General features: G+C 38.6%; 3 protein-coding genes across 4 annotated transcripts; 2 read left to right on the plus strand and 1 right to left on the minus strand.

The window, feature by feature from the left end:
* The first annotated feature begins 1,765 nt into the window (after positions 1 to 1,765).
* Positions 1,766 to 7,908, plus strand: LOC126790545 (histone-lysine N-methyltransferase, H3 lysine-9 specific SUVH4-like). 2 transcript variants are annotated; one of them, XM_050516824.1, is made up of 16 exons: positions 1,766 to 2,237; positions 2,794 to 2,823; positions 3,044 to 3,112; positions 3,195 to 3,263; positions 3,697 to 3,751; positions 3,845 to 3,951; positions 4,747 to 4,926; positions 5,331 to 5,429; positions 5,797 to 5,895; positions 6,064 to 6,113; positions 6,211 to 6,299; positions 6,393 to 6,552; positions 6,686 to 6,791; positions 6,874 to 7,062; positions 7,200 to 7,415; positions 7,510 to 7,908. In XM_050516824.1, exons 1-16 carry the CDS (start codon positions 1,836 to 1,838, stop codon positions 7,621 to 7,623), a joined length of 2,034 nt encoding a protein of 677 aa, XP_050372781.1. In that variant the 5' UTR covers positions 1,766 to 1,835; the 3' UTR covers positions 7,624 to 7,908. The 2 variants fall into 2 exon arrangements, with proteins under 2 accessions (XP_050372781.1, XP_050372782.1); XM_050516825.1 differs by lacking the exon at positions 2,794 to 2,823.
* Positions 7,909 to 19,122: 11,214 nt separating this feature from the next.
* On the plus strand, positions 19,123 to 21,786 carry LOC126791256 (trihelix transcription factor ASR3). The gene is made up of 3 exons (XM_050517678.1): positions 19,123 to 19,976; positions 20,416 to 20,454; positions 20,980 to 21,786. The coding sequence occupies exons 1-3, from the start codon at positions 19,304 to 19,306 to the stop codon at positions 21,264 to 21,266; spliced, it is 999 nt and encodes a 332-aa protein (XP_050373635.1). The 5' UTR covers positions 19,123 to 19,303; the 3' UTR covers positions 21,267 to 21,786.
* Positions 21,787 to 21,919: 133 nt separating this feature from the next.
* Positions 21,920 to 23,303, minus strand: LOC126791255 (uncharacterized). The gene is made up of 2 exons (XM_050517677.1): positions 23,050 to 23,303; positions 21,920 to 22,828 (listed from the first exon to the last, which is right to left on the minus strand). The coding sequence occupies exons 1-2, from the start codon at positions 23,296 to 23,298 to the stop codon at positions 22,019 to 22,021; spliced, it is 1,059 nt and encodes a 352-aa protein (XP_050373634.1). The 5' UTR covers positions 23,299 to 23,303; the 3' UTR covers positions 21,920 to 22,018.
* Positions 23,304 to 26,678: the final 3,375 nt, after the last annotated feature.

Here is a 26,678-nt window from a genome sequence, read left to right on the forward strand (position 1 = left end):
AAGTTAAGAGGATATAGTAGCTTAGGTTATATTTACCATTTAACGTGACTAATATTTTTTCCCTAAATTTTCGTGAAAATGCATATAATATCCACCGTAAATGTTATTACATATTCATTTGAGATGCTCTAAAATCTAAATTTCCCCATCTAATCATACGACAAACCACTACCAAGGAAACTTAACACATATTTTAAGTACAAAGTGTACTCAAGTGGTGAAGCATTGTTTTGGTGGGTAAAAATGTCTTGCTTATCTAATAAAGCATGATTAGAGCATCAAATGTCTTTTGGTTTAGTTAAATTCAAATTTTGGCATATGACTTGCAAATATAACTTGTCCATATTTTGACTAATCTTAGTTCCAATGGAGATGTCAAATTTAAATATTATTTTATCATTTTTTTAATCTTATTTTATTGAGTAAAAAGCTGAAACAAACAATATCAACCAAAACCCCTACAATAGCATAGTTTACATTGCAATGAAGGTATAACCTGTTGTTGTTGGTGTAAAAAGAATACAAATGTAGTACCATTATCACATGGTCTATATACATATTGCATTACTGCACAATAACTCATTGGTATAAGATTTAAATGCAAAAGAACAATTTGGATTTAGTACTAATTCCAGCTCAATAACTTACTGACCTTTGATGTTGCAGCTCCACCTTTTTGAATTGTCTTCTTTTTAGGTGTTTTCTTTTTACCTCAATTGGCTTGTTCTCTTAAGTTTGATTGAGGCCAACAAGATCAAGTGAAAGATATATTGATAGAATCGTACATGAGACACAAAATCTATCACAGTCGGCCATTCTTACATTTCTTCTTCATATGTATATTAGTTTAGCAGGAGTCAAATTTATGTATAACAAAAGCAAGATACTTAGAGATTTGAAGTTGAACAGGATAAAGAGAAAATAACTAGGCTAAAATTGAAGTTGAACACAACACAAATTGGCCTTTGAACATCTGGACCAAATCAACATGATTAATTGCTCTGCTTTGGTACGAATGAGTCGCCTGATATTTCAACCAAACTCCAATTTTTCAAGTTTAACCAAAATTGAGTAACCTAATTGTTCAACCAAACTCATATACCAATAAATTTTCATCTTTATCACCTGAATTATTATCAAAAGAATTAAAATCAAAAGAAGTAATCTTCATCACAAGTATATAAACATGTAACCTGATCTCAATAGCCTTCCATACTGGCTCCGCAACCAAACTGCTCATATCCCAGAATTCTGGCATTTAGTCTTTCCCACAATTCTTGCACTCATATCCCAGAAGCCATCTGATGCCAATAATAGAATGATAGAGAAAGATGAGAGGTTTGTTTTTTGAGTCTTCCACTCTCTCGATGAGATTTGATATGAGTTTTGTTGTGGAAGAGAGTAGATGATAAAGAGAGACGACAAGATACACGAATAAAATGTCAAATTTGACAGCATCCTCTCTTATGTCAATTACACGTGGATCTAACAAATCTGTTGGAGTGTGCTGACACTGTCAAAAAAGAGACGTTGAACCCAACTGGCAAAAATAACATAATGGGTTGGTGATGGTGTTTTCCCGCCGACCTCGACATTCAAACTGCATTAACTCCAACGTCTATATCCTCATAACCTAGACGCCTCGAAATTGTGAACCATTCAAATTCTCACCTCACTCTTAACTCTTCACTACCTCTCTTCCTCGCTTTCTATATATTTCACCCCTCTCCTCATTCACTCCTTTTACTCCCCAAATCTCCTGGCTCTCATCTCATCTAAACCCTAAATCCCCAAATCAGAAAATTTGATCTCAGCGTTGCTTAAGAATTGAATCCATGGCCGCACCGGAGGAATCAGTGCTCCAGCGCCGGGCGAGTCTTCGGCTTCGCTACTCGCAGCAGAAGCCTTTCTATGGCACTAGGAAGAGGGCCGGATCGGAGGCTGCCGCTCGGGACGGCGTCGTTGTGAGCAAGAAGTCCAAGGTTAAGCTCTCGTCACCGGCGAACAAGACCGAGACTGGGATCAAGACATTGGGGAGGCACAGTGTGGATGCTGACGATGAAGCTGAAGAATCGAGAGAGAGTGATGGTGGGAATGAGAGTGTGGAGTTGAATGGGCGTGATATGAGTGTGTATGTAGCTTCTGGAGCCAAGATTGATGATGAGGGTAGAAGCTATGTTGTCAAGTTGAAGGAGACGCTCCGACGATTCAATCTGCATTACCTTCATTTTGTTCAGGTGAGTCTCTTTTTGCTCCCATTTTTTCTGAAATGTCACCTGTGTTTGATACATGTTACTTATAGCTGCTTATGTTTTCGATTTTTAGCACCTTGATACTTTTTGGAACTTGTTTTGACTTCAATTTAATCGAAATAGTCGTTGTAGTGACTTGTGAGTAGATAGAGAACTTAATGAAACAACTACGTCATTTAGTGGAACAGTCTCATTGGGTAGTGTTCATGTCAGGTGGGTTGCCAAAAACCTAGTATTGTTCTTTTAAGTCTATATTTTGATTACAATGTGTTGGATGTTGGGTTTGTGATATTTTATGAAGTTTAAGGTTCAATTTCAAGGCTCATATCGCCCCTCATTTCTAATGTATAACTCTGCTTTGTGGCTACTACATTAAAAATGTCATACATTAACATGAACATTACTTGTTTATGAACTTGACCGCAGTATATGTACTGAGAGGTCGTACAGTGTAGTGTTTCTTTTTGTTTGGCTACTATCTTGTATGGAAATCGTTTAATGTAAAGTTCTTAACTAGTTCCATTTGTTCAATCTCTTGCAGGAAGAGGAGAAGAGATGCAGGAAGCTGGAGGTTAGTGCATATATATGATGTTCTTTTGTAAACCACATCTTAACAGGAAATGTTATAGTTGGCCGATTTTGATCATTAGTACTATGTGGTGCCTTATTTGTAGCTTGGTGGTCTATATTTTGTTGTTGTTTACTATTCACCTTGTTCAAGTATCTAGAAAGCATCGGCTGTCTTTGCCATGTAGTATTTTTAGTGATTTCAGTTCTACTAATTTATGCAGAATGAGAGTGAAAGCCATGATGATCTAAAGAAACCTTCAAAGGGAACTGATAAGAAGACAATTCCTGAGGCAAGTGTTGTGGCATGAACTGTTTTGATACTTATTTACTAGGAACTGTGCAAACTGAATTGGAAAACAAATTCTGCTGCAGAATGGGAGTGGAAGTGTTGTTCTTCAGAAGAAGCAGTCCAAGAGACCTGATCTTAAGGCAATTTCACAGGCAAGTTGAGTTTTACCTGTATATTAGAATTATGAATTATTTAAATGGAAGTGCAAGTCTGTTTTAATTACATGTCCATCTGGAATCATAGTTTTAACAATAAAAATGCCGGCTTTTGAACTGCAATTAATGTTCATTTCATTGCAATATTTGGAAATATAAAATATTGTGATGTTATACGTACGTGTGTTGTGTCCAACGGCAAATACTTTAGTGTATAGCTGAGATATCCTTCACATGTTGACATGTGGATGAGAACCTCATTGCATCTTATTGTTTTTTTCTAATTTTGGTTCATCTCCTGGAGGTCTGTTTCTGACGAAGTTAACTATCTTTTGACTGTAACAATCCAGAACCTGTCAGTAATTCTAGCATATTTTCCTAAATCAATTTGGTGATAGTTTTGCTATTGTTTTTCTTGAATTCTTAACAGATGTTGAGGGACAAAGAAATTCTATACCCTGAAAAATCAATTGGTCATCTACTGGGTCGGTAATTGTAGTTTTCTGTTGGGTGGCATGATAACATTTTAGGAGCCTCAAGTTTTGGAAATTTGTTGTCTTTACATATAAATGCTGCAGGTATTGAGGTCGGACAACAGTTCTTCTCTCGAGCTGAAATGGTGGTTGCAGGGTTTCATAGCCACTGGTTGAATGGAATTGATATTGTTGGAAAATCTAAAGGAAAGGTCAATATCAATGGAAAGATTGGATTATGTTTATATATACTATTCAAATTTTCTGAATAAATACTATTTTGAGAAACTATTTTATTATGGATGAAGTCGATACCATCTTTACTTGTGTGCAAAATACATCTATTTTCATGTGGTTTTTTTCACAGCCACCATGTAGATCTCATTGTTTTCGGAATGAGGCTTTCTGTGAAATAGAGGGTTGTGCGTGCAAATATATGTTTTAACTTGTAACTATTTTGACCTAACTGTAGTACTGCAAGCACCTATTAATCTAAACCTGGTAATTAAATGAAGGGCCTTGTTGGCTGAGGACTATATTATTGATGGATGTAGTCATATTTTTCACCTGCTGTAGTGACTAACAAAGTTGAGCTAGGTAAGGCAATAATGGGGAGTAATAGTATTGATTGCAGATAAACGTATCCGTTACTATTCTAACCTGATTGTAGTATTGCATGTAGCTTTCACTTTAAGCCTAGTGGTTTTAAAAGTGTCCTCGTTGACTGAAGACTTTAAGTTAGATGGTCGTAGTAATAGTTTTAACTTGTTGTAGTGACAAAAACAAAAGTGGAGCAAGGTGATTGAAGGGAATAACAGGTATGATACTAATGTTCGCAGATAAAACCTTAGTGATTTTTGTACCAAACAGACCAAGCTTTGGCACAATATGAAAATTAGTGTAAATCTTCTAGTTGTCTTGAGTTCTGAATATTACTGTAAATCTTCTAGTTGTTTTGATCTTTTATGGATGGTTTATTTATCTTATTAATATCCAAATTTTGACAGGACAAATTCAAAGGATATACCTTGCCTATTGCAGTGGCAATCGTGTTGTCCGGTCAATATGAAGATGATGTTGATAACTCGGATGAAATTGTGTACACTGGCCAAGGTGGAAATGACTTACTTGGTAATAAACGTCAGATCCAAGATCAAGTAATGCGTGCGGGTAATTTGGCTCTTAAGGTACATCTTCTACACATGTTATGTGGAATTTGATCATGGTTCCTACTCTTTTGATCATGCTATGACATTTAGTAATATGATTCTCTTCCCCATTCACACTCCCCTCTCCAACAAAAAAAGGAATGTTGAAAATATTCCTGCTGCAGTGACTGCATGAACATTGAGTTTTATACATGCAATATAATAGTGGTTTTGCCATGTGCATATGGATTGAAAATAAAAAATCATCTATGAGTATTGAATATCCTTCTCACATATTGCATCTTTGAGCTGTTCAAGCTTTATAATTTGTATGTTCAGAATGAGCATTGCATGTTTCACTTTGTTGCTAACCTTTTTGAGGTGATGTATTTTGATTGTTTTCCTGCATGTTGCTTACTTGCTGGATTTTCTTCCATTCGCAGAATAATATGGAGCAGTTTCTTCCCGTCAGAGTTATCCGTGGTCATAAATGTGACACTAGCTATACTAAGAAAGTTTATACATATGATGGATTGTACCAGGTTAGATACTCAATCGTGCACATGCTTGATATGTATGTGTGTATTTGATAAAAAAAACATATATTTTATAAAGTGATCAGGTGTATTAATTCTTTTAGAAATCACAGATAGAGGGAGGATATAGAACTGGAAATAAATATATTTTTGCTTGTTAGCATCCTCGAGTCAAATAACCAACTTTGATGTTAGGGAGGAACCCCAAATAGTTTGAGTATGCCATTCATTGTTGGCTAGGTCATTATCTTTTGATAGTATTATACTCTGGGCCCTCATACTCAATATCGTATAGCTGTGATTAACTATTGAGAAGTTCAACAATTTGACAAAGTGGATGTCATGTTGTTCTACTGTACCGGTATTCTCTCAGGTTCACCATTATTGGGCAGAGAAGGGTGTAGCAGGGTTTACCGTATTTAAGTACCGTTTGAAGCGACTTCCAGGGCAACCTAAATTGATCACTAATCAGGTATTTAATATAAGATATTCCAGTTATTTCACTTTGAATTCAAGTCTCTAGTTACATGGCAAGAAATGACGAGGTAGTTTGCTCCTTTTCATATGTTTTATGCAGCATATTACCATACAGTGGATATTTTTTGTTAAAAAAAGATAATTTGAACGGCTTCATTTGCAGGTTTTATATACTAATGGGAAAGGGTCTAAAGCTCAGTCGGAATTGCCTGGGTATGAATTCAGTAAACTGCTCTTTTTTATGATTTTGTGATTTCTCCCACATGATGCATACACAAATTACGATCCTAACGACATATGTAATTTTAAGGTTGGTGTGCAAGGACATTTGCAATGGTCTAGAAGATATACAAGTTCCAGTTACCAATATAGTTGATATTCCTCCTGTAGCGCCTGTAGGTATGCTGCAAGTACTCAAATTTCGGGAGACTACTGATTCTCTGCAGTATTGTTGTGTCACTGCTAATGACATGGTAAAACTAAACCATGCAGGCCTTACATATATCACAACTACTGAAGTTGCCAAAGGTGTATACATTCCACCACGTGCTCGTGGGTGCAGTTGCCAAGGTAACTGTACTAATTCAAGGACTTGTTCCTGTGCTCAACTCAACGGTGGTGACTTCCCTTACGTTAGTAGAGATGGTGGAAGGTATTGTTTTAATGGTGGCATAAACTTCATGAACCAATCTTTTTCATTAGCTTTAATCAAGCCTTTACTTGTTTGAGATTTGCCCATCCTTGTTTATAATTATGATGAAACACATTCTACATCATTGTTTTAGATTGGTTGAAGCAAAGGCTGTTGTGTTTGAGTGCGGTCCACAATGTGGCTGTGGACCAAATTGTGTGAATCGCGCGTCTCAACGAGGATTGAAATATCGACTTGAGGTCTAATTTTGAATCAAGTATTAATGGAGAATTGCATTTATTTGATACTATGGTGGATTTGACATACTGTTTCATCGAACAGGTATTCCGCACACATGATAAAGGCTGGGCTGTTAGGTCTTGGGACTTTATTCCTGCTGGTGCACCTGTATGTGAGTACATTGCAATTCTTAGAAGGAATGATGAAATAGATAATCTCTCAGAGAAAGATAATGAGTATGTATTTGAAATTGATTGCTGGCAGACGATGAATGGAATAGGGAGAAGAGAGGTACTGTCTTAATATGCTATTATTCAACATTCAGTACTTTTATTTTGTTCACCTCTAATTCACATGTCTTTCAAGTTTCTATTCTGTAATACTGTTTTACATTATGTGTTTATGCCAATGAATTCTTCTGGTTGCAGAAACGAATGGGGAATGTGGCTATTCCAAACAGTGATGCCATATCAGAAAGTGATCCCGAGTATTGCTATGATGCAGGTTCACGTGGCAATGTAGCTAGATATATTAATCATAGTTGTGATCCGAATCTCTTTGTACAGTGTGTTTTGAGGGAGCATCATGATGTTAGGCTTGCTAGAATTGTGTTATTCGCAGCAGATAACATACCTGCATTGCAGGTAACCATCTTCTCACACCTGTTTCTCCTTTTTAAAACATTTCTCCAACAATAGAAAGGTGATTTTCACAGGGTATTTGGTGTCATAACTGCAGGAACTTTCATATGACTATGGATATGAACTTGACAGCGTGGTTGGTCCCGATGGAAAAGTAAAGAAGTTATTTTGCTGTTGTGGTGCAGCAGGATGTAGAAAGCGTTTGTACTAGGAAAATGGTGTGCGTTTTACCCTCTGACCCTCTTTTGTAGTAGAGTCGCACCCATCCCTACCAGTTCAATCCAGAGTGAAAAGACTAAAACCCTGTAAATTATCAATGTCAGTTGCAGTTTGCATATTGCATCTAACTTGATTATTTATGCTGGCCAAAAGGCTGTGTAGGATTTTTGTGAAGTAGGTGGTGAAAAAAATTGGTTTGGGGTGCATTTGCAGTTGTAGTACATGAACAATTCTTCTTTGTCAACCTAAGTATTGATCGTTATCCAAGCAAGTTAGTAGTTTTTTTCCGGCGCATGACATTATATATGGCTCAGGCCTATGATTGTTGTAAACAGTTTTTGTACCATTACTTGAGCTATGAAGTCGCACCAAGTGCATGTCAAATAAAATGTCTAGAGCTCGAGATCATACAAGTTGAATTGATTGATTATAAGCCAGATCTACTCATTGAGTTTGGGTTTGGCCAAAAGGAATGGAGATTCTAGCCATTCCTCATGTCAAACTCAATGATTCTCTTATAGACAAAAAAAAAACTCATAAAACTGGAACTCCAATGTCAAACTCGAGATCACCTTCTTCTGTAGAATTCGTTCGTATCTCTCTTATGTGGGGAAGGGCAAGATTCTAGCCAATCAGTGAGCATATTAGTCTTTCGCTCTTTCTTAATCTAGGTGATTAGTCTGTCCGCCACTTCAAAACTCTCAAGTTCAGGCCGAGTGAACAAGTGGTGATTAAAGTAAGAAAACGTGGTTATGCGTGAGAGAGAAGTAAACCCAATTACGCTTTGGTTAATTTGGGATGCTCTTGACAAAGTTGGCTAAAGCTATAGCTTAGTGCCATTTACGTTTTTGACAGAACCTTGTGCTTTGGAGTTTTGCCTAATATATTGGATTATCCAGGATAATTAAACACCTACTGTAACTGTCAAATCAACTATAGTCTATGCACGGCTAGGATATGAAAATTTAAGAATTAGTGAGAATCGTCACCCAAATTACAGCCGAACAAAAAATGCAAGCACACACCTTGTGTTTTGGAGTTTGATATAGTACAAACTTTTGATTCTCATACCAGTGTTTCTCATTATCTAGTGATCTCTAGTCAGTTTCTTCTGCTTAGTACTTTTGAGTTTTGATTCAAACATTTGAGGACTTTAAGAACAATAATTTATTTCGTTGGAATATCAGATTTTTGTAAGCTCAAACGAATTGACTATCAATCTTATAAGTAGGTCCGAACAGCAGATTAAACGTTCGAGTCAGCATGACTAATGTTATTAATTGAATCCTATATCATACCAGTGTTCTTATGGCATGGCCTTCTAAACCAGAATACCAGATAGTCAGACCATTGACGTCAAACTTATTTTGACTAACCCTTCATCCTCAAGAAATACGAATTGAACACTGTAGGTTTGGTCAGTTTCCACCAAGGATTGAAATATTCATAATTTCTTCGATAATTCCGCGAAAATTTCTATTTTTTAACATATGGATATGATATATCCGTTACATACCAAGCATTTTTCGATAGAAAATTTCGAAATTTCCCGATATTTTCATAATATCGTCATGTGTCATGCCAACTTTAAATAAAATAAAAAATCATTAGTTAGGAGAATCGAACTTCTGATCTATCATTTTGCAAAAATTATAATCAACTCTATTACACCAACTTATTGTTATATATGGCTCTTTTTATTATATATTGTATTGCATGTCTCAACATTCACCTAAAATTGAAAATAAAACCGAACTAATTGTTGAGAGGAATCGAACCCCTTTGGTCTAGGAGGAAGCAATGATAGACTTTACTCTTATGGTTCAACATGACTTATCCACCATATTTATTCTCTAATGAGATGCAATCAAGTGAAAACATATTGACACAATCTAATGCACAATATTTACAAAGCTATAATTATGGTCAAAGTCGAGATATACTTGATCCAAACAGAAACTACGAGTATTACAACCCACAATCAATCACCCACGACTCTTATAGTTGGCATATAAGTCAGTATATGCAAAATTAGAAAGAGAATGTATCATTTAATGACTATTCTTCACAATATACTCATGTAATTTCATGTTTAATGTATCATATGTATATATGGCGTGATGAGCTACCATCCCTTTGAGTAAATATATATATTTTAAGTTGATTTTTAATAATGTTCGACGATTATTTCACCTCAAATTACTATAACTCACTATAAACTAATAGTTATATGATAATTTCTTATGACATATAGTATATAATTGATTAAATAAATATTTCTCAAAGTTTCATTCAAAATTTCCATATTTTTATATAAATTTACATCAATTTACTTAATTAATTTTTTTAAATCAAAATTTCTAATTTTCAGATTTTCGATATTTTCATTCTCGCCGAAAATTTAGTCATTGGTTTCCACAATAATTCTCCCTCATCTAGTTGATTAATGGCCCTTACTATTTCTCTGACCATTGAAACATCATACAGCTCTGCACGTACACCATAATTATCGGTCTGGCCAAAGCTGAAATCTTTATTTATCGAGCAATTATTCATAATCGAATCGTAGAAGGTCGTCTAGTTAGAAAATAGACGTGAAATTCAAATGTTCGTAAGATATAGGATTAGGAGGTGTGAACATACACAACTTGATCATTTGAAATGCGGGTAAAAGCATATCTCTACTATCATAACTTGAGGCTCTTATTTGGTGTAAACAGCTTCACCAATCTTTTAAAATTCCGAAAAATCCAATTTTCTATAAATAAATTAGTCCATAGAACAAATATGTTGGAAGAGTACTATGGTAAAACAAACACAAATTATAATAATAATAATAATAATAATAATAATAATAAAAGAAATATATGGGATAGTAATTGAGAAAAATAAGGAACCTGATGATATCAGTTTTCATCCCAATATTAATGGGGAGTGGGAAGATTAATCGTGCTAATGCATGGAGTAAAAAATAAACTTGGTCGTTGATGAATCTGGATTATCCACCACTTTATTAACAACACTAACCATACCATACTATGAATTGTAACAAACTAACAATTGTTGAAGCCTAATACATCTCCACTACTATAATTGAAGGCTCTCATTTAGTATCAACAACTTTACTAATCTTTCAAAATTCCGAAAAACCCAATTCCTATAATATAAATTAATCCATTGAACAAATATGTTGGAAGAGTATTATGGTAAAACAAACACAAAATTAAAATTAGAAAAAATATATATGAGATAGTAATTGAGAAAAATAAGGAACCTAATGATAATCAATTTTCATCCCAATATTAAGGGGGAGTGGGAAGATTGATCGTGCTAATGCACGGAGTAAAAGGCTAGTGACCCTTGACGCAATTTGTAAATAAACTTAGTGTTGTTAATAAAGTGGTGAATAATACCAATATGAACGACCAACCATACCATACTATGAATTGTAACAATTGTTTAAGCCTAATACATAAAAGAATGCAAAGTAAGCACTAGAAATGACGACAGTGTCCTCATAAGTTCATTGTCCGCCAACTGTTTTGTGTCTTGTATTTTATGTATGATTGAGTTAAGTGATGAATTAGTATCCGAATGAAGTTTGACGTGCTACCAAATTTCGGATTGTTTTCCAAAACTTTATGCTACCTTTTCTTGTACCATTTTGGCCTTCTCTGATTGGGGGTCTCGGTTGTTTTTCCTATATAAAAGAAAGTTGACCATAGCTATGATGCAGTTCGCCAAGTCCTGTAATCAGCTCCCTATGTAGATGAAACCCTAAAAGCGAAGCCTAATGAATTCTTTACCCTCAATATGTTTACTAAAGCGCTAATGGAGATGGTGGACTGCCATTAGACTTATAAGTTCAATCTTCTGGATTCAAAGTCTTAATAGAAGTCATAATAGCAGCAGTGATGCACTCATAGTATAGTGAAAGAAAGCAAATCCTTGTCAAATTTCCATTGGTTGGTTGGACATGTAGCAATACAATTGCAGGAGTTGATTAATTTCAAAATCTCAACTGTTGAAGTGCTTCAGAGTTCAGAGAGGTCTCTGTATCTTTGAAATTAGACTTGAGGGCAGAATCTATATGACAATTTTCACATATCTCGAATGAATTTCATTCCTTGTATCGTGATCTTGTAGTCATTTTCTGGATGATAAATGAGCTAAAGTCTTACTCTACCTAATCATCGAATAAGATCGCATAAATTATGCCTCAAAGGCACCAAGTGATTTGCTTTCCTTTCTTATTGTAGAGAGGAAACAAAATTGCATGCTCATTCAAATTGTTGAAGTAACCTTGCCGTTTTACAATGCATTGATGTGGATTGTGGAAGCCATTTTGCATCTGTTTAAAACGTGGCTGTGATATGTTGTTACTTTTGATTTAGTTGAATTGCTTGAGTTTGAATTGATGTTTATATACATATTACAATGGTATATATAGGCTAATTCATCCACCTACTCACTCCACTATCTCCACTATACCTACTACATTCCACTCACACTCACACCTACTACATTCCACTTACACTCCCCCTCAAGTTGGCGCATACACATCAACCATATCCAACTTGCAAAGTGAGTTATAAAAAACATTCTTGGACACTCCTTTGGTGAGTATATCTGCAAGTTGTTCTTCTGTAGGAACAAACGGAAAGCAAATGATCTCAGCGTCTAGCTTCTCTTTTATAAAGTGACGATCAACCTCTACATGTTTTGTACGATCATGTTGCACAGGATTCTGTGAAATATTAATAGCTGCCTTGTTCTCACAGTACAGTTGTATAGCACTCTTAGGTTTAACACCCAAATCTTGTAGCAAATTCTTAATCCACAACAACTCGCACACTCCCTGAGCCATACCTTTGTATTCTGCTTCAGCACTAGATCGAGCTACCACATTTTGTTTCTTACTCCTCCACGTAACAAGGTTACCTCCAACAAAGGTAAAATACCCTGATGTTGACCTCCGATCTGTAATATTTCCAGCCCAATCTGCATCTGTGAAGCCACAAACATCAACGATATTGTTGTGATTAGAAAACATTACTCCTCTCCCTGGGGCTGACTTCAAGTACCTCAAGATCCTTACAACAGCATCCATGTGGTCCTCACTGGGGTTATGCATGAACTGACTTACTACACTTACTGCATACGCAACATCTGGTATGGTATGTGATAGATAAATCAGGCGCCCGACTAGCCTCTGATAACGCGGTTTGTCAGTAGGGACTTGATCTGGATACTCTGCTAACCGGTGGTTCTGCTCAATAGGAGTATCAATGGGAGTGCAGTCCAACATACATGTCTCTGTTAGTAGATCAAGGATGTACTTCCTTTGACACAGATAGATACCTTTGCTTCCCCGGGCTACTTCAATGCCTAAGAAGTACTTGAGTGTACCTAGGTCCTTCATCTCAAACTCTGTGTCAAGCTGTTTCTGTAATCTATCCACCTCAACAGTATCATTCCCAGTAACTACCATATCATCAACATATATAATTAGGGCTGTTACCTTCCTTTGTTGATGTTTGAGAAATAACGTGTGGTCTGAATTACTTTGTCTGTAGCCAAGTTTCCTCATGAATTGTGAGAATCTTCCGAACCAAGCACGAGGTGACTGTTTAAGACCATACAAAGACTTTCTCAATCTGCATACAGAGTTACTTGGGGAGGTGGCCACATATCCAGGCGGAAGATCCATGTATACTTCCTCTGTTAGTTCTCCATGAAGGAATGCATTCTTGACATCAAACTGCCTAAGTGGCCAGTTCAAGTTAGCAGCGACAGAGAGCAATACCCAGATAGTGTTCATCTTTGCCACAGGTGCAAATGTCTCATCATAGTCTATGCCATATGTCTGGGTGTACCCCTTTGCTACTAGGCGTGCTTTATACCGGCTGACTGACCCATCTGGATTATGTTTTACTGTAAACACCCAACGACATCCTACAGTTTTCTTGCCATATGGTGGAGGTACAAGCTCCCAAGTATTGTTCTTTTGTAATGCTTCCATCTCTTCCTCCATTGCTTTCCTCCATTTTGGATCTCCCAATGCATCCTGCACTTTGTTAGGTACTGATACAGTAGATATTTGATTCACAAATGACTCATATGACTTAGATAATCTTTTGGTAGATATAAAATTTGTCACTGGATACTTGGCTTTAGTCTGAAGGGTAGGCTCATATTTTTTTGTTGGTTGTCCCCGAGTAGACCTATTTGGCAAAACATATTGTCTACTAGTATCCCTAATAGAATGACTAACCTCAGATGAGTGATCTTCTGTACCAGGAGAGCATTGGTCAGGGGTATAAACAGTGATACAAGAGACATGAGGGGCAGTTGTGTTGTCAGCTTCTGGTGTCTCAATCGATTGAGTGACAACCTCTGGTGGCGCCTGTGTGGCTGATACTTTGGTAATCTCAACGGGACCTGTTACCACATCGACTGGCTCACTTGTCTCCCCCTTTCCATGATATAACTCTTCAAAATATGAATTCTCCCCCTGAAGAGTAGTATCAGAAGAGGAAAAATAACTCATATCCTTAAAAAAGGTAACATCCATAGTGACATAGTACTTCCGAGTAGGGGGATGATAGCACCGGTATCCTTTCTGATGTCCTCCGTACCCAACAAACACACATTTAATTGCCCGGGCATCCAACTTAGAACGTTGATGTTGTGGAAGATGAACAAAAGCAACACAACCGAAAACACGGGCAGGAAGATTATGAAAAGAGGGTAAGGAGACGTGAGATGCAAGCACCTCATAGGGAACTTTCCCTTGAAGGACACGAGATGGAAGACGATTAATAAGGTGGGCGGAAGTAATGACAGCATCACCCCAAAGGTATTTAGGCATGTGGGCACTAAAGAGAATACACCGAGCTATTTCAAGTAAATGACGATTTTTTCTTTCAGAAACCCCATTTTGCTCAGGTGTGTAAGGACACGTTGTTTGATGAACAATTCCATGTGTGTTAAAGAACTCCTGAAAGACATGATTCACATATTCCCCCCCCCCCCCCATTATCAGACCGAAGAATGCGAATGGTGGCATTATATTGTGTTTGGACAGAGGTATAGAAGGCACGAAAAGCTGGAAAAACCTCATTTTTATTTTTAAGAAGAACAATCCATGAGAGACGTGTGCAATCATCAATAAATGACACAAAATATCGCATTCCTGATACAGTTGACTCTTTCGAGGGTCCCCAAACATCAGAATGGATTAATTCAAAAGGAAGAAAACTTTTAGTAGAAGTACTAGAGGAATAAGTAGATCGATGACTCTTGCCCAAAACACATGTCTCACAACATAAACAAGACTCGTCCACATTAATAAATAAAGTAGGCATGGATTTTTTCATAACACTAAAGGATGGATGCCCTAAGCGACGATGCCATAACCAAACTTCACTTAGCTTGTCAGAAGTGGAGAGTAAAGCGGTCTGAGACGATCCCCCTGGTTTTTCCCCTGCGTATGTCAGATCCAGATGAAACAACCGGCCCCTCAGATACCCCCGACCAATTACCCGTCTGGTGAGAAGATCCTGAAAGATCACATACATAGGAAAAAAGGTCACAGAGCACTGAGCGTCAGCGTTCAATTGGGGAACAGAGATCAAATGATGAGATAAAGCAGGAACATAGAGTACATTGTGAAGCTCTATGGTGGGAGTAATACGAACAGTCTCTGTCCCTAATACGGGGAATGCCTCACCATTAGCATTAGTAACATAGGGTACGGGTGGAGGGGATAATACGGTAAAATAAGATTTGGCATAAGTCATATGATCAGATGCACCAGAATCAATAATCCAGGTATCAGAACTAACAGAGTGAGAAATATTGAAGGCCATACCAATTTGACCACGGCCAACGATGGATGCGGTAGGTGCTCCTCCAGCAGTATGATGATCCTGCCCAACCACACCATAGATATCGGGTTCCGGAAGAGCTGCTGTTGCTTTTTCCTGGGGACGATAATTAGGCCTTTTGGGCCTAAGATGTGGATATAATTTCCAACAGGTCGCACGAGAATGGTTGATGTCATGGCAATAAGAGCAAGGAGGGCGGGGCTGATTCCCGAAACCTGGTGGTGGTCCTTGTCGATGAAGGGGAGCAGAAGTTGCTTGCATAAGGGGTGGTGCCGGAGATCGAGCATGAACAGTAAGGCTGGAAATGACAGCCGGTGCCGGAAGAATACTCTCTTGCTGAGACTCATCCTTTCGGATATAGGTGAAAGCGGTGAGTAGGCTAGGTGGTTCGGTCATTCGGAGCAATTCGCCTTTCGCACTGGTATGCTTTGCATCAAGACCTTTCAGAAAATGGTGAACTCGTTCAAGCTCCTTCTCCTTTTGGTACCAAACGATATCCTCTTGATTTTGAATCATGCAAGGACGTTTCACATCAATATCAGCCCAAATATTCTTTAGTTTGGTGAAATAGTGCGCCACCGGTTGCCCATCCTGGTGTATGGCCAAAGCTGTGCACATTAACTCATGAACCTGTATGAAATCAGAGTCATTAGTAAATAAGCTAGTTAGTGTCTCCCATATTGCCTGTGCGGTGGCACATGCCTCCACCAGATCAACTATCTCATCATTCATAGCTTTCCATAAGATGGACATGACAAGACTGTCGTCGTCGTCCCATTTGTTGTAGGCAACCATATCCTCAGGACTAGGGGCCTTAGTGATGCCGGTTACATGTCCCATCTTGTGCATGCCTCGAAGATGAGCAGTCATGAGTCGTTTCCATTTACGGAAATTGGTTCCGTTGAGTTTGGTGCCCCCAAATGATCCACTATCATAACTTTTGACAGATACTTCGAAGGTCGGGAGCTGAGAACCCTCAGTTTCGTGTCCAGAACCCATTGAAAAGAAACAAGGTATTAAGATAGCAAACAAAAACAAAAAATTGAGAACAATCTGTCATCGGTGTATTTGCACTGACGGTGAGTATGAACTGAACAATCTGTCGTCGGTGTATTTGCACTGACGGTGAGTATGCACTGACAGAATCTGGCGAACCGGGTCGGATCGGTGGACCGGGTCGGATCGGTGGACCGGGTCGGGTTGGAGGACCGGGTCGAATCTGTTGACCGGGTCCTGGACCGGGTCGGATCTAGAGCGGGGCGGGTCGGCCGGGGCGGTTTTTGGGCCGGGCCGGGGCGAGCTCTAACCGGGTCGGTGTAGAGAGATCGATCGGAGAAATGCTTCGGCGAGCAGCGGCGACTGAGGACGGACGTCCGGCGAGGAGCGGCGAGCAGCGAGCCGGATGGGAAGAGCGTCGGAGGGCGCAGGGAAGGAAGCCGGAAAACCGGTGAGGCAGTAGGTGGAACCCGACCGGAAGATGGAGGCAGAACCCACAGAACCTGACCGGAAGAAAAAAAACGGGAAAAAATCCCAGAAAAAAACAGAGCTCAATGCTCTGATACCAAGTTGAATTGCTTGAGTTTGAATTGATGTTCATATACATATTACAATGGTATATATAGGCTAATTCATCCACCTACTCACTCCACTATCTCCACTATACCTACTACATTCCACTCACACTCACACCTACTACATTTCACTTACAGATTTTGAATCTGAGTCACTTATGTGTCAACCAAAGACAAGTCATGATTTTATTAGTGGGATCTTGCTAACTGTGATTTTACAGAAGGATCTGGTTTTGGGTTACCCTCAAAAGTAAGGATTTACTGATTATTTTTTTGTTAATGGACATACAATAAAACAAGAAAAGAAAAGAAAGATACTTGTGTATAAAAGTCCGATAGGTACATTTTTTGTGTAACATTAACGATGACTTTTACTGATTATGTTTTTGTTAATGGACATACAATAAAACAAGAAAAGAAAAGAAAGATACTTGCATATAAGAGTCTGATAGGTACATTTTTTGTGTAACATTAACGATGACTTTATGATTCAATGAAATTGTATTCCGTTTTTTTCTAAACTCCAAAGACTCGTCCGTGTCGGAGGATTATGTCAGAAATTGTTTTCCCTATTCTGACCATTAAACATAAATTAAGATTTAACTCTAATTATCATTAACAGAATTTAAAGCTGGGTATGGTGGTTCCACACTTACTCACTTAGACTATGGCCAACTCTACCAAGTGTCTTCCGATCCGCTATATGATATTCTAGATGGAAATGCAACCAGAGATATGCCATAGACGTTCTCTAAATTGCAAGTCTTTTACAAAATCAAGGACCATTCTTCATATAACAAGGACTACTAAGACCCCCACAATATTGTGGATATTTCTTTGTCTTCATCATAAGTACGACTTACCATGTCGCCATACTTGCTTGCCCTAGAGTTCGATCAACATCTTTTTGGAGGCTACGAGCAAAGATGTATATGGGCATATAGCTAGCTGCCCGCGGACCCAAACTTCCCACCATAGACAACTACAAAGACACAAAATGGATGGCGATAGAAAACAAATACAACAGAAGACCCTAAACTCTGAAATAATTAATAATTGCCACTAGGCTAGCCTTGTGGCGCAAGGAAGATAGCAACAATCGGGCTTGCTCTTGGCCTTTGCCGTTTAAGGACCATTCGGGGTTTTAACCCCACTAGGCCAGTTGGTTTGAAGACGACCCGGTCCTATTAGTCCTATATAACCCTCCCCTAATATAGACAACCCTAGGAAGATAATTATGTTGCCTATTCAGTTGTATTAGAGATAATTAAATTAAAAAGAAGTGGGAGAGGGGTCATTAGTGGTACCACTAACCACCCTCCTCAAAGCTATTGTCTAAAACGAGGGTGGCTTTTGAATGGGAAGGGTCCATCCCACCATTATCATAATTATGCATTAGCGATTAAGTAGAGATTAGAGCAACATGATTCAATGGGATAAGACTCTAAAAGAGAGGTTGAGAACGAAAGGAGAGGTGGAGATAATTTTACCTAAGTGGTAGGGTAGGATGCCCTTATCACCTTATATACAAGTGTTTATATCTTCCACACCATCTCTATTGTCATTAGGCCCCCTCCTTTATCTATTATTTTGTCACAAAGATTTAATGTCTCGAAATTGAAATCGAAATCGAAAAATCTAATAAATCAGGGATATCAAAAGAAGTTTGACCAAAATAGTCATGAGTAACATCTTGGGGGAGGGATTTCAATCCGTTCATAAATTAGAAACAAGCCGAGGCTGATAATCCAAAAATTAAAGATGTCCACCCTACACAAAACGCGTTCAATATGACAAATATATAACACAAAAAGACAATGACCCTAAAGAGATCTCATACTCTTCTGTTCTTAGTCACAAAGGAAATTAAAGCTAAATCCACCTTTGTACAGTAACGAAATCAAACATCCAAAATTAATTGAGATTTTTAAAGAGATTTGACCCAATTAATTACGGGGATTAAGGGTTTTACCCTTAATAAAAATAACAGACCATTCCTAATCATCTCTCTCTCTCTCTCTCTCCCTCCAAAGCCCTCAAAACCTCTCTTCCCCTCTCCTCCCTAATTTCATAGATAAGCAACAAAACCCCTCTCTTGGGGGCAAACGGCGTAGAGGGAACCCCAAAACGCCGTTTAGGAGTCTCGACTGATTTAAGTCACGTGCAGTTTGAAACTATATTTCTTTCTATTTCGCTCCTCCTATTTTTACTCATGGCCTTGGAATTCGAGCACCACCAGCGTCAGCAGCACTCGCCTCTCGCCGTTGACGGCGACTCTAACGGCGCGAAGGAGGGCGGCGAAGATGCGAGCAAGGCGCCGAGGCTGCCGCGGTGGACGCGCCAGGAGATTCTGGTTCTGATAAGGGGGAAGAGGGCGGCGGAGAGCCGCGGCGTCGGCGGCGGTGGGAGGACGCCGAGGTCGGAGGTAGGGTCGGCGGCGGAGCCGAAATGGGCGGCGGTGTCGACGTACTGCAAGAAGCACGGGGTGAACCGGGGGCCGGTGCAGTGCCGGAAGAGGTGGAGCAACCTCGCCGGAGACTTTAAGAAGATAAGGGAGTGGGAGGCGCAGAGGAAGGACGAAACGGAGTCGTTTTGGATGATGAGGAATGATCTGAGGAGGGAGAGGAAGCTTCCTGGGTTTTTTGACAAGGAGGTTTATGATATCATGGAGGCTGTTTCCGCCGGCGTGTCTCCGGTGACTTTGGCGTTGGCGCCGCCGGTGATGGTGGCGGAGGAGGTGGAGAAGCTTTTTGACAGCAGGCGTGGGGCGACTGACGACGGGTTGTTTTCGGATTATGAGCAGGAGGAGTCAGGTCGGAGCCCCGATAAGGAAGTCCGGCTGAAAAGTCCACCCGCCGGGATTCCAGCTGCTTTGCCGATATCAGGTGATTCAGGGTTTGACTAAAACAGAGAAAAGTTTTGATCTTTTTTTGGGTGGATTTCAAAATGCTGTGGCTTCTTTTGGTTATTTTTTATTTGATTTATTGGTGTTTGCCTGTTTGGTATTTTGCTTTCAATTTTTATTTTTATGTGTTTATCATGGAAAAAGGAAGAGTTTTGGGGGAGGGTGATCACTGATCAGGGGTGATAGAATTTTGTGTCAGGAATTTGGTGAAACTGGGCCACGGTGGGGTGGGTTGAAAATCAAAGTTTTATTTTATTTTATTTTTCAGGCATTTAGTTTTGTAAATGCTGAAGAGTGTGCCTTCCGGGGTTTCGCTTTCGTGCTCATATTGCTGGGGGATAATAATGCTGTGGTTAGCTATTGGTATTTGGTAGTGTTGTTGCTCATACTTTGCAATGTGACTGTCTTGTGTTTTACAGAGAAGCTGTTCAAACCAGTACATTTGGGACAAGGACAAGGTAATGACACTGCCTGAGTTATTGACATTACTGATTAGCAAAGCTGATTATATGTATTGAGAAGGAAGATTATGAATATTTGTTGGACATGTTTAAGGAACTTGTGAGTTAGGAGTCACTGTGTTTGTCAAGTATCTGTCTTGCATTTAGTTGTTAAATTTACTTGTCACAGACAAATGCATCATATAAGTTATAATTGGCCAGGTTTTTGGTTGGGTGTTGATCTTACTCCTGTAAAGCTTAAAATGCTCGATTGGCACTCATTTTGTTACTTATATCAGGAGCTTTATGTACTGTTTATTGTCAAAATGGATAGATTACAAACCTTAAGGTCCTATCATGATAGAAAAAGAGAATTCGTCTGGTTAATCAGTATTCCATTTCACTTGCTCCATAATTTCTTTCATTTCTAGCCACAATTAATCTTAGGGTGTTTGTATACAAAGTTTGGTATCATATAATCTCCGAGTTGGTATGTTAAATTCTATTTTTTGTCCCATGTGGTAAATGGATTGCTGTCTGCAGGTGCATCAGGCCAAAAACAGCCACCTTCAATTCCAGAGATGGGTTCTACATCTCAAGACCGGAAAAGGAAGCGCTTTACAGTGGATGGAGAGGAGGAAACATTCAGCTTGCAGAATCAGTTGATTGAGGTCATGGAAAGGAATGGTAAAATGCTGGCTGACTATTTTGAGGCTCAGAATTCGCATTCGCAACTGGATAGGGAGCAGAGGAAAGAACATTCTGATAGCTTGATCGCTGTTCTTAACAAGTTTGCAGATGCTTTCATAAGAATCGCTGATAAGTTGTAGGAAGACAATCAGAGACCAGTGTACATAAGACAAGTTCATCCAAGACTCATAGATGTTAGCGGGGCAGAGAATTGGTGGATCAAATTTGATCATTTACTCTAGTGGAAGGGCATAGACGCATGTTCTTCTACTTGCTATTTGTTTACTTGAAAAATTTTCTCCTGTCTTTTTGGTCTATGCTACCTTTGGTATAGTTCTACCATCACATCCATAGGATCAGTACACAGATATGTCTAGAAGTTTCAAAGGGGTTAGCACATTTTGGCTGCTTTTAATTAATGTTTAGAATTTCAAAGATTTAGCGTATTGTGAAGCTTTTCTTTCATATATCCAGCTCTAATGAAATTTGAATTTCCCTGTCAAATGTCTTAGTGACCATATAGGCCCTTGATATCAATTAGAATGTTACATGTTCTTACCTCTATTGCTGTGCGAAATCATTTTGTAAGAGCACTGTAACTCTGTAAGGCTGCTATTTTAGATATCCTACATTCCTTACTGAAAATTAAATTGGGAATTACTGAAGATGCTACTAGTTGTGGATCATGATTAACAGATGAATTTAAATGGAGAAAGGTACTCGGTGATTAGCAGGATATATAAACTAACGGCCAATACAATGAGATTTATGTTGAAAAGGAAGACTCTCAGGATGAGTGTTAAACTGTTAATATACACATTATCATGATTCAGGAAACATAATCAAAACACTATTGCAGCCAGCACAGCTTATGTTGAATCTAAATAGAACCTCAAGAATCAGACTCATCATCTAACATTGACTTGGTTCGAAACTTGCGACCACTTTTTGATAAACTATCACCATTCTGCTCCAACATGTCTTCCTCCTCTGCCCCGCTGATTTCACCTTCTTCCATGGCTGCAATTCCAACACTGATGCCTTTTTTATTCAAGGACTGCTTATTCTCATCTTCCTCAGCATCCTTCATTATAGTGCTACCATCCACAGTCTTCTTCTTTGGAACAAAAGTCACAGACTTGGGAACTTGAGGTGAAGCATCCTCCATCTCTGACCCTGAGCTCTCAACCTGAGTAATGTAGTCCATACAAGCCTTGGTGTTGCCACCTTCATCAACTTCACTCGTTGAATCAAAACTATAACAAGTGTACTTTGAAGGATTCACCAAATAATCAGGAACCTGAGAAGCAGTCTTGTTATCCGAAACCAAGCTCTGCACTCTCCCTGACGATTCTTCACCATCACTCTGATCTACAAAAGCAGGGTCAAACCTAACACGTTTGCGAGACTTGCCATCCGATGCGCTGTCCTTCCTTTTCAGTATCGGCTTTGGCTGACCACCACCACCATCTTCAGGCGATTTTGCACAAGCCACCGGCACACAGCTAGTGTTCTGAGCTTCGGCATCATCTTCACTCAGCCTGTGCCTCGCAGCCAGGTGACTGGCACGCGAATCCTTACCAACTAGTACATTGTAAGAATTCAAATACGAGCCGTGGTTAGTGACATTGTCCATAAACAACCGATCATTATCAACAGCTTCGGCACCTGAAGCCACCTTGTCATATTCATCTTCCTCTTCCTGTGCAAATCAATAGGTAACTATAATTCAGTAAAATGGCTTACTCAATCAATTAGTAAGATAACTATAATTTCAACACATCAACAAAGCTCAACACTTTCCTACTAAATTAGGCAACCCATTAATGCATACGTCATCAATTTCTATTTTAGGTTAAATTTCCATGAACTTAGAACAATCAGAAAAAAATGAAAGAGAAAAATTCAGAAGGTAATAGTGACCTCGAAATCGAGGGTAGGATCCTTGCCGATGGAAGATCCGATTCCGAAGTCGCCTTGAAACGACGAAGCACAAGGAGTGTCGTCTCTGTCGGGGGCGTCGTCGTCAGAGGGGCGCCTCCATTGGCGGCGCTCAACCTCGGCGCCGGCGACGGACCAGGGAGAGGACTGCGGTGGCTGCCGAGACGAAGAGAGCGACGCGGAGAGGGATCCGAAAATCTTATCGGCGCGGAGCCTGAAGCTGTCGTCCATGGATTTTCAGATCAAGCTTTAAAGCTTAGTAAAGCTTTTGAGCCACCATATATAGTTAATCGTGGTACTTTTTCTCTTTTGGACAACGGGTTGGGCCTCTATTAAATGGGCCAAGGACTCTTGAACTCGGGCAATGATTCACCCAATTTACTTTCACCTCAATTTGTTTTACTTCACCTCAATAATATACTAGTTAGTTGATCTCATCTATCTATTACGTTGACTACTGTGAATTAGGGGTGTATTCAATATGGATTTTAATAGAGTTTGGATGAGTTTAAATAATCCATGGAGTCTGTGAGTCTATAGATTGTTTCAATTCCATGTAGAGTTTATCAAACTTTACTAAATTGATTTGTTAGTATTTCTTTGGATTTCAGAACTCTATAGGCTATTAAAATAACAGTATAAAAATAAATAAAAATTTGACAAACAATTTATGATATAGAGATGTATTCCAATACTAACGTATTATACATTTGGTACAAAAACATTATACATTTGTTCTTGCCTGCCTCAAGATAAAGAAAGCATCTAGTCTACAATCTCATAAGTTGCTTCATTATCAAGGGCGGAGCCAGGATTTCATAATGGGTTGGACTAGAAAAAAATCTACAATTATTTATGAACTATATATAGAAATTTGGGATGTGTTAATATTTAAAATTTTAACACTAAAATTTAGTTAGAAAGACAATTTTTTTAGTTTTATTCCGAACATGAAGAAAATAACAAATGAAGAGTGAGTGTGTTTGTTTGTTTTTGCGGCTGCACCTGGAAATATGAATGAGTTGCCTACATACCCTGGGAGAGGGATCAAGCCACTCATAGTTCTAAAGTTCTAATGCGTGAATGACGCACTGGAGGGCTATGATTTTGGAAGGAGATTTGTGTTTGGAACCAATTTGGTGTATGTGATCCAGGGATTGGATTTTGTGTTTAAGATGAAGGTTTAGAGCCCTTGGATTTGACTGTAGCTTAGGAGTAGATATAATTTTCTGGTGTTTGTAAGAATATGACCAGAATTGGTGATTCATTTAGGACTAGCCGAATTTGACTGGTGGTCAGAAATTTTGTTTGGACATGTGGTTGTATCTAATAGGTCACTGTATTGCCTACATACCCTCGAAAATGGATCAAACTAATCATAGTTCTAAAAAGATTTTTAGTTTTGTATCAACTTTCATAATCGCCAGAAACTTCCCTTTTTTTCAAGAAAATGAAAATATCATCGAGCACCACAAACATTCCCTCACAAGTGCCGAGCTGTCCTGGATCAAGCTTCCTACGAATTTCGACTGTGATCACTGAAACTGGGCTTTGAAGATGGAATTGTCATGCACACATGTGTATATACAGATAAACTCTTTTACTGACTCCATGCTTCTTCTTGCTCACATGCATGTTTTATATCGAGAGAAGGTTGACACAATTATTGCTGCCGTCAACACACACTGATTTTTTTTTCTTGAGTGCACCGTTTAGCACTGCTTCACCATCGCAGCATCGCAAAGGTAGGTAAAGTCGTAAAGGCATTCTTGTTAACGTGTTAAGTACCACTTATCAATACGTTCTCTATCTTCTCACTCCTCATAGGCTTAACTAAGATTCCTCTCTTAATTTTTAAACTATCCATGCCATATATCCTCTCATCATCAACCCTAGCCATCAAACCCACAGCCACATATTGATTCGGGTGTCAGTATCATTTAGCTCCATTTCAACTATTGTTTACCATGCTTGCCTCCTTTTAATTTGTTAATTAAACCAGAACACTCATATTCATGAACAACTTGTTCCTGACGTGCAGGTGGTTAACAAGGACTTTGTGTCTAAAGGCAAAAGATTGAAGGTGAGACCCTTATCATATTGTTTGATGGTATTTGGTATGATGAAAGGTAGCAAGGAAAAAGTTAGGAAGTGGCGGACGAGATTAAAGAAAAAGACATAAGGGTTTCATGATGACAGTGATTTTACGGGCATCTCGTACAACTTAGTAGCCCGGAACTCGGCCGTTCATGAACGATCAAAGGGTTCTTGTGCTACTAAATGTAGCGGTCCGACACATTATGAGACTCTGGCTGTTCATGAACGACCAATATTGTCATAACGCAATTTTGATTATGGCGGATATGTGGTGATTCTGGTCGTTCATGAACGGCCAATATTGTCAACATATAATAAACCACACAAAAGAATACGAGTCGTTCATGAACGGCTCTTCTTTTATATGGAGTGAAACTCCCGGAGTGTGCTTTCATGCTAAAAAAGAAATATAGCTCGGATCTATTTTACCTGGGCTTCAACTGGAAGCTTAGTTCACCGAAATGCTATCACTCTATGTTTTTTGCAAAATTTTTGTACTCTTTCTCTCCGTCTATCCACCTCTCTCTCGGAACTAGGCTTTATATATTGATATGGTTGTAACAAAATGGCCGATAAGATTGTCATCAGTTCATGCAATCTTTGATTTAAATTTGAACGCGTGTGCCGTTTGAATTTGTCAACCAACTAACTTTGACTTGAGATAAACATATCTTGTTACCGTTTGAATTCCTTGCTTGATGCTTCAACCAACTCAATCAGAACCAAGTCAAACAAAATTACTCATGTTGTATTTTAACTGGTCAAAAACCAAAGAAACAGATGCTACTTGGTTAATTATCCAATTGCATGATTCTTATTTCATAACCCTTTTTTTATCTCAACAATGTTGCAGATATCTTGCGAGCCAGGCATGGTGGTGAATGGGGTGACGACAGTGTATGCAAGGGTTGGTAGGTTTGCCAACTTAGGGTTTTTGGTGTTGGATCAAATTGTTTTGGGATTTGGGTTTATTCACAAGTCTTGGGCTTTTAATAGAATTGTCAAATTTTCATTAGAACTTAGAGAGGTCACTTTTATCTAAGGTGGTTCCGGCTTTTGAAATAAGTTAGCTGATATTGACAAAGGTTTTAATTATAATTCTTTTGAGCGGATTGCATCGGATTTTGTCATAGAACTTGTTAAGAAAATTAGTGATTTTTAGTTTTCTAGTTTTTTTTTATTTCTTAGTTTGTTTGTGCACTCTTAATTGCGTTGTCATAAAAAACGGGCGAAAGCGTGTTCATGATGTACCGTAATTTTCACATATATTTTAAGACTATGCATTATTGATTAAAAAAAGTTGAATAAATAAGAATCGAAGAATCGAGAACACTTTAAATAGAACAAGTTTAGGAAATAAGTATAAGAAATGAATCTATGCATGTATGTTAGAACATGATTGTTAATCTAAGTATGTCCTCCACTCCTCCAGACAAACCACATGAGAGGCCGACATACCTAAAGAATGAAGTCTTCATCTGAAAAATCAAAATATGTTCAGATGCCATGACCCG

This window comes from Argentina anserina, chromosome 4, assembly GCF_933775445.1.
Source record: "Argentina anserina chromosome 4, drPotAnse1.1, whole genome shotgun sequence".
In the NCBI taxonomy this organism is placed as follows: Eukaryota; Viridiplantae; Streptophyta; class Magnoliopsida; order Rosales; family Rosaceae; genus Argentina; species Argentina anserina.

Coding starts and splice junctions, on each gene's coding strand:
- LOC126790545 (XM_050516824.1), top strand. CDS start 1,836: ATGGCCGCACCGGAGGAATCAGTGCTCCAGCGCCGGGCGAGTCTTCGG. Junction 3,752..3,844: donor ATCAATTGGTCATCTACTGG/GTCGGTAATTGT, acceptor TAAATGCTGCAG/GTATTGAGGTCGGACAACAG. Junction 7,416..7,509: donor ATAACATACCTGCATTGCAG/GTAACCATCTTC, acceptor TCATAACTGCAG/GAACTTTCATATGACTATGG.
- LOC126791256 (XM_050517678.1), top strand. CDS start 19,304: ATGGCCTTGGAATTCGAGCACCACCAGCGTCAGCAGCACTCGCCTCTC. Junction 19,977..20,415: donor AGCTGCTTTGCCGATATCAG/GTGATTCAGGGT, acceptor TGTGTTTTACAG/AGAAGCTGTTCAAACCAGTA. Junction 20,455..20,979: donor ACATTTGGGACAAGGACAAG/GTAATGACACTG, acceptor TGCTGTCTGCAG/GTGCATCAGGCCAAAAACAG.
- LOC126791255 (XM_050517677.1), bottom strand. CDS start 23,298: ATGGACGACAGCTTCAGGCTCCGCGCCGATAAGATTTTCGGATCCCTC. Junction 22,829..23,049: donor ATCCTACCCTCGATTTCGAG/GTCACTATTACC, acceptor TGATTTGCACAG/GAAGAGGAAGATGAATATGA.